This window comes from Acipenser ruthenus, chromosome 6 (genome assembly GCF_902713425.1).
Source record: "Acipenser ruthenus chromosome 6, fAciRut3.2 maternal haplotype, whole genome shotgun sequence".
NCBI lineage: Eukaryota > Metazoa > Chordata > Actinopteri > Acipenseriformes > Acipenseridae > Acipenser > Acipenser ruthenus.
In genome coordinates this window covers 43,290,388-43,303,982 of record NC_081194.1, presented here as the reverse complement: position 1 = coordinate 43,303,982, position 13,595 = coordinate 43,290,388, and the positions used below count along the sequence as shown (strand labels likewise).

Sequence of the window (13,595 nt, the reverse complement as noted above, 5' to 3'; positions counted from 1 at the left end):
CTTTTATACAGACAGAGGGTTTGTAAGTAATCAACAAAAGTTGGGACACCTGTAGGAATTGTTAGCATCAACTTTCAAGGCTTAATTTACTTCCACTGCTGCAGAACAGCTGTAAGTTGTTAACCCATTACTTGTTCCCTGAAAAAGGCCTTTTCGTATAACTCTGAAATGTACATTATTTTTCAGTTTTTGGTAACCTAAACTTTTTTTTTTAACCTCTGGCAGTTTACCGCTTACCTTTGTACCATTTCAGGTTATTCACTGGACTTGAACTGCTTAAATTTCAATAAAAACTGGAAAACTGGGGGTGTTCTAAAACTTTTGACCGGTAGTGTGTATATATGCGCGTTGTGACAACTTGCAAATGAATCATTTAGCTCGCTTTATTTGTGCATATAATTAGTTTAGTGAATAGAGCTTCCGCTGGTTCATTTTTGCACGCGGTGTGGTAAATACTGCCACCTGCTGTTCATGTGCAATGAGATATCACTTTCAACTTTCTGGTATGCCATCTTGTGTTCACAAATGAACACATGGTGGAACAGGTGGTGTGATAATCCTCATTCATCCAAGAATACAGGCCACACTAGAACATAAGAAAGTTTACAAACGAGAGAAGGCCATTCGGCCCATCTTGCTCGTTTGGTTGTTAGTAGCTTATTGATCCCAGAATCTCATCAAGCAGCTTCTTGAAGGATCCCAGGGTGTCCGCTTCGACAACATTACTGGGGAGTTGGTTCCAGACCCTCAAAATTCTCTGTGTAAAAAAGTGCTTCCTATTTTCTGTTCTAAATGCCCCTTTAATCTCCATTTGTGACCCCTGGTCCTTGTTTCTTTTTTCAGGTCGAATTTTGAATGCTTGAATCAGATCACTGCATAGTCTTCTTTGTTCAAGACTGAGTTGATTCAATTCTTTTAGCCTGTATGCATACGACATGCCTTTTAAACCCGGGATAATTCTGGTTGCTCTTCTTTGCACTCTTTCTAGAGCAGCAATATCCTTTTTGTAACGAGGTGACCAGAACTGAACACAATATTCTAGATGAGGTCTTACTAATGCATTGTAAAGTTTTAACATTACTTTTCAACACTTTTCACAATACAGTATATCCGAGCACCTTGTTGGCCTTTTTTATAGCTTCCCCACATTGTCTAGATGAAGATATTTCTGAGTCAACATAAACTCCTAGGTTCCTAGGTTTCATAGATTCCTTCTTCAATTTCAGTATCTCCCATATGATATTTATAATGCACATTTTTATTGCCTGCGTGCAGTACCTTACACTTTTCTCTATTAAATGTCATTTGCCATGTGTCTGCCCAGTACTGAATGCTGTCTAGATCATTTTGAATGACCTTTGCTGCTGCAACAGTGTTTGCCTCTCCTCCTATTTTTGTGTCATCTGCAAATTTAACAAGTTTGCTTACTATACCAGAATCTAAATCATTATTGTAGATTAGGAATAGCATAGGACCTAATACTGATCCCTGTGGTACACCACTGGTTACCTCGCTCCATTTTGAGGTTTCTTCTCTAATCAGTACTTTCTGTTTTCTACGTGTTAACCACTCCCTAATCCATGTGCATGCATTTCCTTGAATCCCGACTGCATTCAGTTTGAGAATTAATCTTTTATGCAGGACTTTGTCAAAAGCTTTCTGGAAATCTAAATAAACCATGTCATATGCTTTCCAGTTATCCATTGTCGATGTTGCATCCTCAAAAAAATCAAGCAGGTTAGTTAGACATGATCTCCCTTTCCTAAAACCATGCTGACTGTCTCCCAGGATACTGTTACCATATAGGTAATTTTCCATTGTGGATCTTATTATAGTTTCTATAAGTTTACATATCATAGAAGTCGTTACCCGGTTTTGTCTCCCTTTTTGTGGATCGATATTACGTTAGCAATCCAGTCTGTCGGTACAACCCCTGTGTCAAGAGACTGTTGCATGATCTTGGTTAGCGGTTTGTAAATAACTTCTTTCACTTCTTTGAGTACTTTTGGGAGGATCTCATCCACATTTTGGAATTGGTTTTTGCCCCCTTAGCAATGTTCATTTCTATCTCTCTCTCTTGGCCTTTCTAACTTCCTTTTTGACTTGTGTTTGCCGTTCCAAGTACTCTTTCTGTGTACTTTGTTTTTGGTCCCTTTTAAACGCTCTGTAAAGTGCCTTTTTTCGCTGAATATTTTTTTAATTGATCTATTAAACCATTTTGTTTTAGATTTAGATTGGTCTACTTTTAGGATGTAATTGTTTTGCGCCTCTAGTACTACATTTTTAAAAAAACAGCCATCCTTTTTCTGTGGATGTTTTCTCTATTTTACTCAAATCTACTTCTGTTAGTCTCCATTTCATACCTTCATAGTTTTTCTTTTCTAAAATTGTAAACCCTTAGCTTTAGTCATTTACTTTTTGGGTTTTAAAAATCACTTCAAATGAGACTTGTGATCTGAGTTTGCCAATGGCTCTAGGACCTCTGTTTTTGTTATTCTGTCTTCATTATTCGAAAAGACTAAATCAAGGCATGCCTCCCCTCTAGTCGGTGCATTGATAAATTGCGATATAATCATTCATAGGAAATACTAGTAAGCAGGTATTAATCTGATGGAATTTTTTTTTTTTTTATCATTCAGAAATGCTCTTAGTATAGCCTGTATCAGTGGTCAGCAAATGGCGGATGCTTCCTTGGCAGGTCTGTATCAAGGGCTGAGCGAGAGCAGAACTTAATTTGAATATTACCGCAAAGGGGCTGTTATGGGGGATTCCCCGTATGACCGTCATATATTTCTTGCGAGTAAGCAGACAATTAAGTGTTTTGCAATATCGATTCCAAAGTACTGTACTTGCTGATTGAGATGATACATTTATGGTACTGGAATCCTCATATGATAAACAGGAACACAGAATAACATAAAACATAATTCAAAAGTAGCATACATTTTTATTTGAAATGCTTCATTGCGTTATGACAAATTCAATGAGATATGGCACTTTCCTACATAGACAGGAACGCAGAATAACATCGAACAAAATTCAAAAGTAGCTTACATTTTTATTTTAAATGCTTCTTTGTGTTATGACAAATTTAATGAGAAATGGCACTTTCGTTCTGTGATCCGCTTTAGAACATCAGGTGTCATAGACGTGATGGCGATATGTAGGCAGTCCTCCAAAGATTCTTGTGTCAGCCTGTTTCGTGCATCTGTTTTTAATATTGCATTCATTGTGGATTAAGCCACACATGTAAGTAGATCCAAACATGGTCACATAGTTCTCTGGACTTCTATAGGCGGACCAGAATGATTTGCTGTGCTTAATGATTTCAGTTTTTAGCAACGACAATGCCTGCAAATCTACTACTAGTTCTAGTTGCAGAGCTGCTTCGTCTGCAGGAAGCACTTGCTTCGCATGGAATGAGAAATCACCATCATGGTTGATTGAAAACAGATCTATATTATTTTTACTAACATTTATTTGGAGGTTACAAAGACATACTATCACCGTTGTTACTTGTTTTTTCCTTTTTGGTTTGTTTTCAACCGGCTTGACCAGCTTTTTTTTATTGATGAGCCTGCTCTGCGGCTGCCCGCGGGTCATTTAGCCCGCCGTCAAATTTAATCCTTGAATCATTGAAGACCAAATACCCTGCAATCAAAGAAGTCAAGATCTTTTCATACATCTCAACTTCAAAGCTGGCTGGCACTTTTTCGCAACATCTCATGGAAAAGGGGTTGTTGACGGGATCGGCGGCCAGTGAAGAGATCAGTAAGGCAGTACGTTCGTAGTGGAAAAGGTCAAACAACACCACCACCTTTTGCCTTCTACAGAGCAGCTAAGGAGAGAATTCCAGGAATAAATGTCCGGTATATCTCAATAGAGCAAATTGAAGAGGAGAGGAACATGCTTGAGTCTCACTGGGAAGGCACCATGGCAGTTTCAAATACACACAAAATTCACAGCATTCGACCAAAGGGAAAGCATGCTTTGCTTGTTGCTGAAACATCTGACTCCAATCATTTCATGGAGGTGCCCATTATCTCTTAAAACCCCCTTCATTTAGGTGTGCCGACGCACCGAACTTTACATGCATATTACTCGGGAACCGTAAACGCACCTACGTGGGCGTGTTTAAAAGTACGGACCTGGCACTTTCCATTGACGTCTTCCATGTTTGTAACCGGTACTCTGGAGCTACGATCACCTCAAGGTAAGCCTCTCATCATGTGACAGAGTTCACAGTTTAGGTTTTGTTTTGAGTCGATTACTCCGTCATTTTAGCAGTTCGACGGAAAGGGACGGTATCGTTGGAAAGCTTAGATTCTTAGCTTTCCAGCAATACCAGCAGAGGGAGAGAGAGTGCTAGAGAAGCTTCAGACCAGAGAGAGAGTTTTATCCATTGTGTCTTGTGCTAGACAGGAAATGCTTTACAGAGTGGTGCAGAAAGTAATGGGACATGGCCTGAGCATGTAAAGTTGTAAATAGTTCTCTTCAGTGTTCCATATTCTGTTTTGTTAAACTTTGTGATTGTGCTCGGTTGGTAAAAGTGCTAATAAAACAGTTGTTTTCACCCAAATTGCTTCATTTCATGTTGAAGTTCAATGAGGCAGTTGTTGTTTTTTTTGTTGTTTTTTTTAGCCATCTATAATTACAATATATATATATAGCAGTGACCAAACATGATTTGTTTTCTGGAAAAGTGTTTTTTTTTTTTTTTACATATATTCTCATCTCTACCACATATAGTATGCCTGATCCTGTTGCAACTTATGTAATATGAAAGGAAATTGTGGCCTTTCATTTGATTTAAGTTACATGCATGCAGCACAAACTATCCAGTAGTTAAACATACATAAATGAAAACAGTGAAAAACAGGCGGAAATAGTGCTGAGTGTAAAAGGACAAAGATCTGGATGATACCCACTGTGTCCAGCAGTCAACCAAATCAAGAAGAGAATTTCCCCTGCAGAGAAGTCTTCTTGGTAGGAGATTGGGTCCTTGTGAGGTACAATTGCAACATATTTCCGGGAGAGGTCACCGAGCTGAGTAAAGAGGATGGCCAACTAACCTACAAAGTCAATGCCATGTGCCCATCTGGGACAAAATGGAAATGGCCTGATACTCTTGACCACATTATCTACTTCCAACATGATGTAATTAGGAAGATAATTACTCCATTAGTTGCACAGTTCACATTCACAACTCCATTCTAGGCTCTACGTTAGCCTATGTAGGTCGCATTAGGTCCATACTGTAGTTTTGTATTTTGTATTTTCACTCAATAGCTTTTGTGTAGTGACATCTAAACCTATCCATGAGTTTTGTATTGATGTTCCTGAATGTTGTAGGCAGGGCAGGCATGTTGACCACTAAACATTTTTTCCTCCCTAAATACTCATCAGACTACTATGCTGTTCATCATGTTTATATCCTACATGTAATACTGTGAGAATAACATTTTGAATGTTGGGCATTTAAATACATCTTGTGAGTTTTCATTTCTATCTACGCATTGCTCTAGTTGTTACACCTCATTTCAAATATGAAAATTAAGTAATTAAGGCCTATTACTGTATTGCTAGCACTTATTAATACAGAGTATCTACTGTAGCTGCACAAAAGGTTTGATATATAGAATCAATCACTTGAAATATTGTTCAAATGTATCCCTTCCACTGAAAGCTTAAGTAGTTTTATTAATTTTTGAAAAAATATATCGTTTTTTCAGATTAAAATAGGATTTTCAAGTCCGACACTTTCAGAGATGTACGTCTACACTAAGAAAATGTACGTCCGACATCGAAGAAAAACGTTCCTATTTCAGAACCGATACATAAAATTTGAAATACTTAATCTACAATTCATTACCTGAAGTCTCACCTGAAAGATCAACATAGAGTTAAGTCTCTGTGTACTCCTAATTCAAAGCGATCTGAATGTTTCTGTACCTATGCTGGGAAAATTGAATTCTCTGAGTATGTCTGACACCTGAGTATTTTTAGCATTCCCTAGATTGGATATTTAGTGTTTGACAATTTCGATGTGAAGAAACCCAACAAGTTGTTACTGGTAAGATGCTACAGGTCTGTAAAGTGTCCGAAATGTGCGTCTGCCACAGTGGAATTGTACATTTAGAGGCTCATTCGATCATCTCCTCTTGAGAGATTTTTCTAGCCCACATGCTAACTGGGGTTAACAAACCCTAGAATTACATTTTAATGATGGCACTGCTTTCATTATAGCAGCTTCAAAAAAAAAATAACAAAACAAACAACAACTGGGGTAAAGCTCCTGTGGTTTGCATTTTAACAGTGTTGTCATTAAATAATTGCACTCAGTTATCATAGTGCTTTTTAAAAAGCTGCTAAAGCTGCAAACAGTTCAACCTCTTACTTTAGCAATAGCTAAACACTTTGAAATGCATTTTAAAGGAACAATCCCTATACTGAAGGTGGTCTAACAATCTTTTGTTGTATTTAGCTGTAAGATTTTGTGTGTTTTATTGTGAGAGCATCTGAGTTGCAGATATTTCTAAGTGAACTAGACTGTACTTAAGTTTAGGGAAGTAAAAACAGTGAATATCACTAACAGTAAGTTACGGGTAGGAAGCATTTTTATTGCACCTGTAAGCATTCACAAGATTGTTTTTAGTTTCAGTGTTATGCTAATAAATACTGTAGTAGTTTCAAAACTGAAAGTGCAAATTTATAACTGCAGTGCATTGACTTCTAGTTCAAAACTTATGTAACTACTTGTTCAAACTGACATTTACTGTGAACTTTTACTAAGGTATAAAACAGCAAAGATGTACATTTTTGTCCATGTGCAAAGATGTTAATAATAATAATAATAATAATAATAATAATAATAATAAGAAGAATAAGAATAATAAAAAAAAAACAGTAATTGCACAAACCTCAAAGTAAAACTAGCGCCAGTACTACATTTTTATTTACAAGGTTGTTACCTTACTGATGTTGAAGAAAGCTCTGTAAGTATCCCCTTTTTATTTTTTTATTTGCATCCTGAGCATACCAAAAACCGGACAGCATTGTTAATAAGAAGTATGGTTGCAGAGTCACATGGTGTCAGGAAGATTTCAAGTGGGTTGGACACAAGCTACCTAAACCTAAAATAACCTAAACAAACGGGTCAGTCAGCAAGATTGACTTTTTCATGAAATCCATGTTTTTGTTAAACATGGAAACATGCATACCAATGGCAGCATGTTATTCTAGTTTATTCTGTACCACACAAATGATCTATAACCACATGAAAATAAATACGGTATAGATATGATGATGATTATAATATCCCTGCCGCATGATCTGTGTGAAGTTTCTTAATTACTCTAGGCAGTTATTAGCAGTTGTTTTAGTAGCATGTTGGTGGTATGTTGTTTATGGTTTGCATGTAAAGAATAATGCAGACCTATAAAATGATACATTTTTTTTGTTTTGGTTTAGGTCAGTCTCTTTACTGTAACCATTCAACAGAAGTTGTTTCTACATAAAAAAAAAAAAAAAACACCGTTAAATTCAGTGTGATTATATAGGTAAACATACAGGGTAATTATTATGGCTGTTCAGTTGGACACTTTGTAGTGATGCTGTGGAAAGAAATTTTAAAAGGAGATATCCTTTGGAAGTGTTTAGGGCTTCTGATTTTCGTTTTTAACCGATAAAAAAACGATAAAACACCCTTGACGTCAAAAAATAAATGAATAAATGAAATCGGTGCATATCTAATAAACACTGGAAATGGTTACTCGTTCGTTGACTTTACCCTTTCCCCGCGACAAAATGTATAAAATACAGTAACCTACAAAAAAAAAACTTTTATCAGTGCAGTTGGGCAATGTCCCTCCCTCCTTCTCGCATGGATTGGTTCTGAATAGTTTAAATTCACACCACCTACTGAGTGGCAGCACATTCATACATTTCTACTGGAGGACTGTAACATGCGTGCAAGATTTAAAACAAGATTACAATTACTAGAAGCAGAGGATTGTTCTTGCTCACGAGATTTAAAGCTATATTACTGTTCCATCATAGGGAGTATTTACACACTCGTGACATTTAAAACTGAATAAAAAATTGTGTCAATGTAAAAAAATGCCTAACCACACAGAAACTCTAGAATATGGCCGTGACCATAAGGATTTCGTTGTGGAAGACAGCAATGGAAAGAAGGTACAATTGAAGTGTTCAAGTACTGTTGAGTTCATACATATTTTGGAAAGTAACTGAAAACAATGGTTTCATACAATATAAAAAGGGAAAGCCCCCCCCCCCCCCCCCCCCCAAAAAAAAAAAGATTTACATTAAACTCGATAATAGCTAAAAATAAGCAAATTAATAAAAGCCGAAAAATAGAAGCTCTAGATGTGTTGCTTTCTGTCTTTCAATGGTCTTCATAATTGGACCTCTCTATGGGACGAATGGTTCCTAATAAGCCATTAATGTGATGACACACAGGCTTATACTCTGCTATCCTCGAACTTCGTTGACCATCAATTGGTACTACACCTGCCAAGTTCTATTGCTGCTTGGTGAATGGTTTTCAAATAAGTGCAGCATGAAGTAGACAAAAGATAACAATCACCCCTAAACTGTATTTTTTGATATAGTATATTGCATGGTCAGCAGTGTCCATCTACCCCATTTGAAGCTCAGAGACAAATGCAGATTTTCAGAGAGTAACAAATCATTTGAATGTTACCTGCCTCAAATTCCTTGAGGTTTGCTAAACAATCACTGCAAGTCATTTTAACCCTTTGCAGTCCATTTATTAAGTGCGCGTCAGGCACGTCAGGTCTAATTAATTTTCACACGCGCAGTTAATTTTAGACGCGCTTAAAAGTATTTTTTTCCACAGTCAAACGGGTTTAAATGGCCCTGCATATCAACAAAGCACTCACTAGGCATCTCCAGCCCCGCCCCATCCTTTCGTTCGCTATCGCTTTCACCTATGTAAGAAATAAATAATAATAAAAATAATAGTCGTACATACGGATCACTCGTTTTATCACCAAACTCCTCAATAATGCGATCAAAGTCATTATTTTATTACTATAACATCTGAAAAAAGCTCTGCAAATGTCCGTGATAGTCTCTGTGCGCTGATGCACTCAGCCAGCTTGTTTACTATGCCGCCCCGTTATCTGATACCAGGGCCATATGTATGACTATTCATGAGATACGCCTTTTATTTTATTTATTTTTCGACTTGTCTCGGCTCCTGTCGCTCCCACTCGGCAATTGAATGGTTTTTTCGGCTTTTTCCGGAGAAAAAACGACTAGAAACCCGTTTTTTGCGTTGCTATATTGATGTCGGACCCAGTCCGACAAAGGACCTGAGAGGAATAATTGCAATGTCGGACCCAGTCCGACAATGGACCGCAAAGGGTTAATGGTAGCACCATCTCCGCTAGGGTACCTGCACACTTAAAAGTCTTTTTATTCCTGCTCTTTTGTGAAATCCTTGACATATCTGAAGCAGATTAAGGTTGATCTAAATGCAGCTCAAGCTGATAATACAGTAACTTAAACTTCCCTCAGAGCACATACAGTATGCTGACATGCAAGGGTTGTGAAATATTTACAGCCAAGATGCTCTTGCTGTAGCTTATCCTCATTTGAAAGTGATGTGTATTATATTGTAACTGGTGCAATTTACTTCAGTTAAATGATAGAAAGTGGAGTAAAGGTGGTACAAACACCCTAGTCAAGAAACTGTGCAGGTTAAACATGTGAGTATAGGCTATAGGAGCTTTAAAAGGCTCTGTGCCCCAGGAGCAAATGGACTCTTACTGTACACATCCCCCAGCTTCATTATCTTAAGAAAAATGGAGTGTGACGAATCAATGAATTTGACTGCAAGTCTTAAACACACTTACAAATATGCTGTAAACTAAACTAAGTATTTAACCTAACTCTGACCATCTGTTGAAGTAGATATAAGTTTGACTGTACTATACATACAGTTTTTGCAGTAGTTCATAGGGTATCATTAGGGCTTCTGATTTTCAGTTATAACCGATAAAACCCAATAAAACACCCCTGATACAAAATAAATGAAATCGGTGGATAGCCAATAAACACCGGAAAACAAGTGAAAAACTGTGGAAATGGTTAATCAATTCACGCTGACTTTACCCTTTTTCTATTAAAAAATAAAACCTACTACAAGAATAATAATACATACATTTCCCAGTGCTGCTGGGCAATGTCCCGCCTTCCTGACTTGCATCTTATCATTGATTCGTTCTGAATACTTTAAACCTGCCCCAACTACTGAGTGACAGCACATTCCTACATTTATATTGGAGATTCCACTTGCAAGATTTAAAATGAGATTACAACCAGGATGGAGATTTGTTAGCAGGATTTAAAGCTATATTAAAGTTAAGATGCAGAGGATTTAAAACAGAACTGTGTCGAAATGTACAAAAATGCCTACACACAAAAACCCCAGAAGAATATGCCCGTGACGATAAGGATTTCATTGTGCAAGACAGTGAAGGAAAGAAGGTACAATTTAAGTGTGCAAGTACTGTCGAGTTACTACTATACATATTTTGACAGTAACCAACATTTTGGAAAGTAACCAAAAACACTAATTTCATACAATATATCAATAACGAAAGCCCCGAAAAAAAAAAAAAAAAACGATTTTACATAAAATTCCAAAATAGTTAAAAATAAGCACTGAAAAATACAATTAGTAAAACCTGAAAAACAGAAGCCCTAGGTATCATCTAGCTTTTCATGATACTGATTGAGTTCAATATGAAAGTTCAGTGGCCTAGACAACTCCAGAGCATTTGTGGGTTCACAGGGCGGGAGCCAGGGCTGCGAGAGGAAGGGAGTGCTTTGGCAAATTTAGGATTGGAGGCTGGCCTCTAGAACAAGGACGGGCCCGGACTCCAACCGAGTGAGCCATCCTTATGGAGTCGAGGCTAGCCCTATCGGCCTTCAGGCCCCTGAAAACACAGACTACTTTTACTTCTCGGAGAGTCATTATAGGCGTTGCCTCGCGACTGGGACCCAGTTACTGACCAGGTTCGACACTCGGAGGATGGAACGGCTCATACGAAGCCTTGACAGAAGGAAGAAAAGAGAATCTGAAAAACACAAATAATTTTTAGTTATGGGACTCGAGCACTAACAATATGAGGGCCATGTCCCAGGAGGATAAAGGAGGGAGTAAGTCAGAGCCTTTTTCTTGAGGCAAGATATAGCGCATGAGCTGTGAAAGAATAGTGTGGCCGGTGGTCCCCTCTGACCTTACTGGAACTCCAGGTCGGGGAAGTGAGACTCATTATTCCGGCATATAAAAAACGGAGGAGGAGGAGGAGGAAAAAGCTAATACAAGAGAAAGAGCAAAGCTGTGACTGGATTTAAATAGTAAGTCTAGGATGATAGGCAGGTGAAAATAGGAAGAGACAAAGACCTGGCTCCCGCCCCCCGAACCTCACTAAAGTTAACAGGAGTAGTTTTCCACTTGAAGCAAGAGTGTTTGGCAACAAACTAATTTTTGTCACAAGACTGGGCCTTGCTCATCACCTTTGCAAAACTGCACAAGAAGTGTGTAAGCAAATTAGTTCATCATTTCATTACTTTTGTTAATTTAAATGGACATTTACTGTACACCACCAAAAGCAAGAAGCAGCAGGGTTGTCGAGCAACAACAAAAAAAAAGGGGGGGGGGGGGGAGTTAATGTTAACAATGACCTTGTTGTTTGTCATCTCAGTGTGTAAGAATTAAAAAAAAAATCCACACATTCTTTCTCTGATATTTCCTTCCAGGCTGAGTCACTACTGGAGAGTAGGAAGGGCTGCAGAGATCAAGAAAGAAAAAAGAAAGAGAGAAGGAGGAGAGAGCCTGAGAACCAGAGCTGATCATCCGCAGAGGAACGTTTCTGTGAGCTCGGGGCTCAGAGGGGAGCCAAAATGAGCGATATTACCATTGTTAAGGAAGGCTGGGTGCAGAAAAGAGGTAAGTCCTGAAACAGTTGTTACTTGGCTGCTGTCTATTTGTTTATCATGTGTGTGTCTAGCCTTCTGCCTTTTTGTTGCAGTGCAAGTAAGCTTATGGGACGTCTTAATCGTATACAGAGATCACTTTCCTTTCACAATGGGAGACGTACAAGGAGGGTTATGTGGTGCAATTTAACCCCGAACCCCTATGTGTACTTCCATTCCAACACTATGTGAATCTATCTTAAACATTAATGGTATCATTTGAATGAGTGTAGCAGAAAGTTTACATTCTATATTTTGTTTTTCAGTAGACGTAGTGGGAGTTCCAGAAAATATTCATACCTATATTTATATGATGATGTCCTGTGACATTCCCACTTTAAAGCTGATTTCCCTCCTTTTTATTGGTAGCTGGGTGTGTTGGCTATCTCTGCAGAAACTTGGCAAAACAAAGCGGGATATGCATATTGCATTAATGCACTCAAGGTTTCTGAGATTTATGCTTTAGCATAATTGGGGCTGAGCCATGCAGACCTTGAAGGCACTGAGATTCAGTGAGCTTTGTACTGTAAAGTCTGTGTGTATGTGTTGGTGCCTGTCACTGTTTGTGATGACTGGTGTCCTTTTTTAAGCAGCGATAGTGGTAAAATGAATAGCATGGATGGAACTGGGATTTCCTGACTAGTGCTGCCATCTCAGTACTTCCTCAGTTCATTGTGAAAGTGTTCTAATAAAATAGCTAGTGAAACGGATATCTTTTAAGGTTGGGTTGATCAAATAGCCATTTCGTTTTGTAACCCTTACCAAAGAATGTGGTGTGTGGAACCACTAATGGTTTAGGAATAGGACTTTGACGTTAAAAGTAAAGCCCCTACCGAGGTTGGAACCTACCCGGGTTAGGACCTGGTGTCATGCGGGTCGGCTACAAGATTTCACACTGCTTCTGATATAGCAGGGTTAACCTGGCTGACAGACGCAAATAAACAATACACGTATCAATGCCCCGGAAGCAGCTTGTTACAGACACTTCCATCCAAACTTCTCTGGATTGAACCGTCGACCCAAATGTTGATTAGAGCAAATGTTTCTTCATCCCTGCTGCAATCTGGCTCATGGTGTGCCTCCAGCAACAAAAATATGGCTAAACAGAATAAACAAAAACGTTCCTTGCGGAGGTGAAACCATCATGCAGGCGTGGCTGTTTGTTATTTTGTCGTCCATCATGCATTTTGTCTCGCTCAACCCGGGTCAAAGCACGTCATCCCACATCCTGAGGTGGGTCGCTGGGACCTGGGTTAACCCAGGTACATGGTTTCACACTACACAGGATTGTGACCCGGGTAGAAGTGTCAGTGTGAAAGGGGCTTAAGATATTCAAAATGAATGAGTGTTAGACATATTCCCTTTTAAAGTACTGTAGTTCTAGCTAAAAATGTCGTGCATTTTTGTTTTGAAAGAAATTTTACATTTTTAAAACATTATATCTGGTACTACTCTATACTATTATAGGTTAAAGAACATTCTCAGTTTGCTTTTCATGTAGTTACATTGTTTCACTTGCTTGGGCATTTCACTTCAGCAGTGTCTGTGGGGTCAAAAAATGTCTG

At 38.4% G+C, this 13,595-nt stretch overlaps 1 protein-coding gene across 3 annotated transcripts in view; it reads left to right on the top strand.

Moving 5' to 3' along the window:
* The window catches only part of LOC117411324 (RAC-gamma serine/threonine-protein kinase-like), a 234,899-nt gene that overhangs the window by 22,760 nt on the left and 198,544 nt on the right, over positions 1–13,595 (top strand). For all 3 annotated transcript variants that reach the window (XM_059025405.1, XM_059025404.1, XM_034018666.3), the window contains exon 2: positions 11,815–12,004. Coding sequence is in view for 2 of the 3 variants with exons in the window: in XM_059025404.1 (XP_058881387.1) it covers positions 11,959–12,004 (46 nt within the window). In the remaining variant the exon portion in view is untranslated. The remainder of the gene's footprint in view (positions 1–11,814; positions 12,005–13,595) is intronic.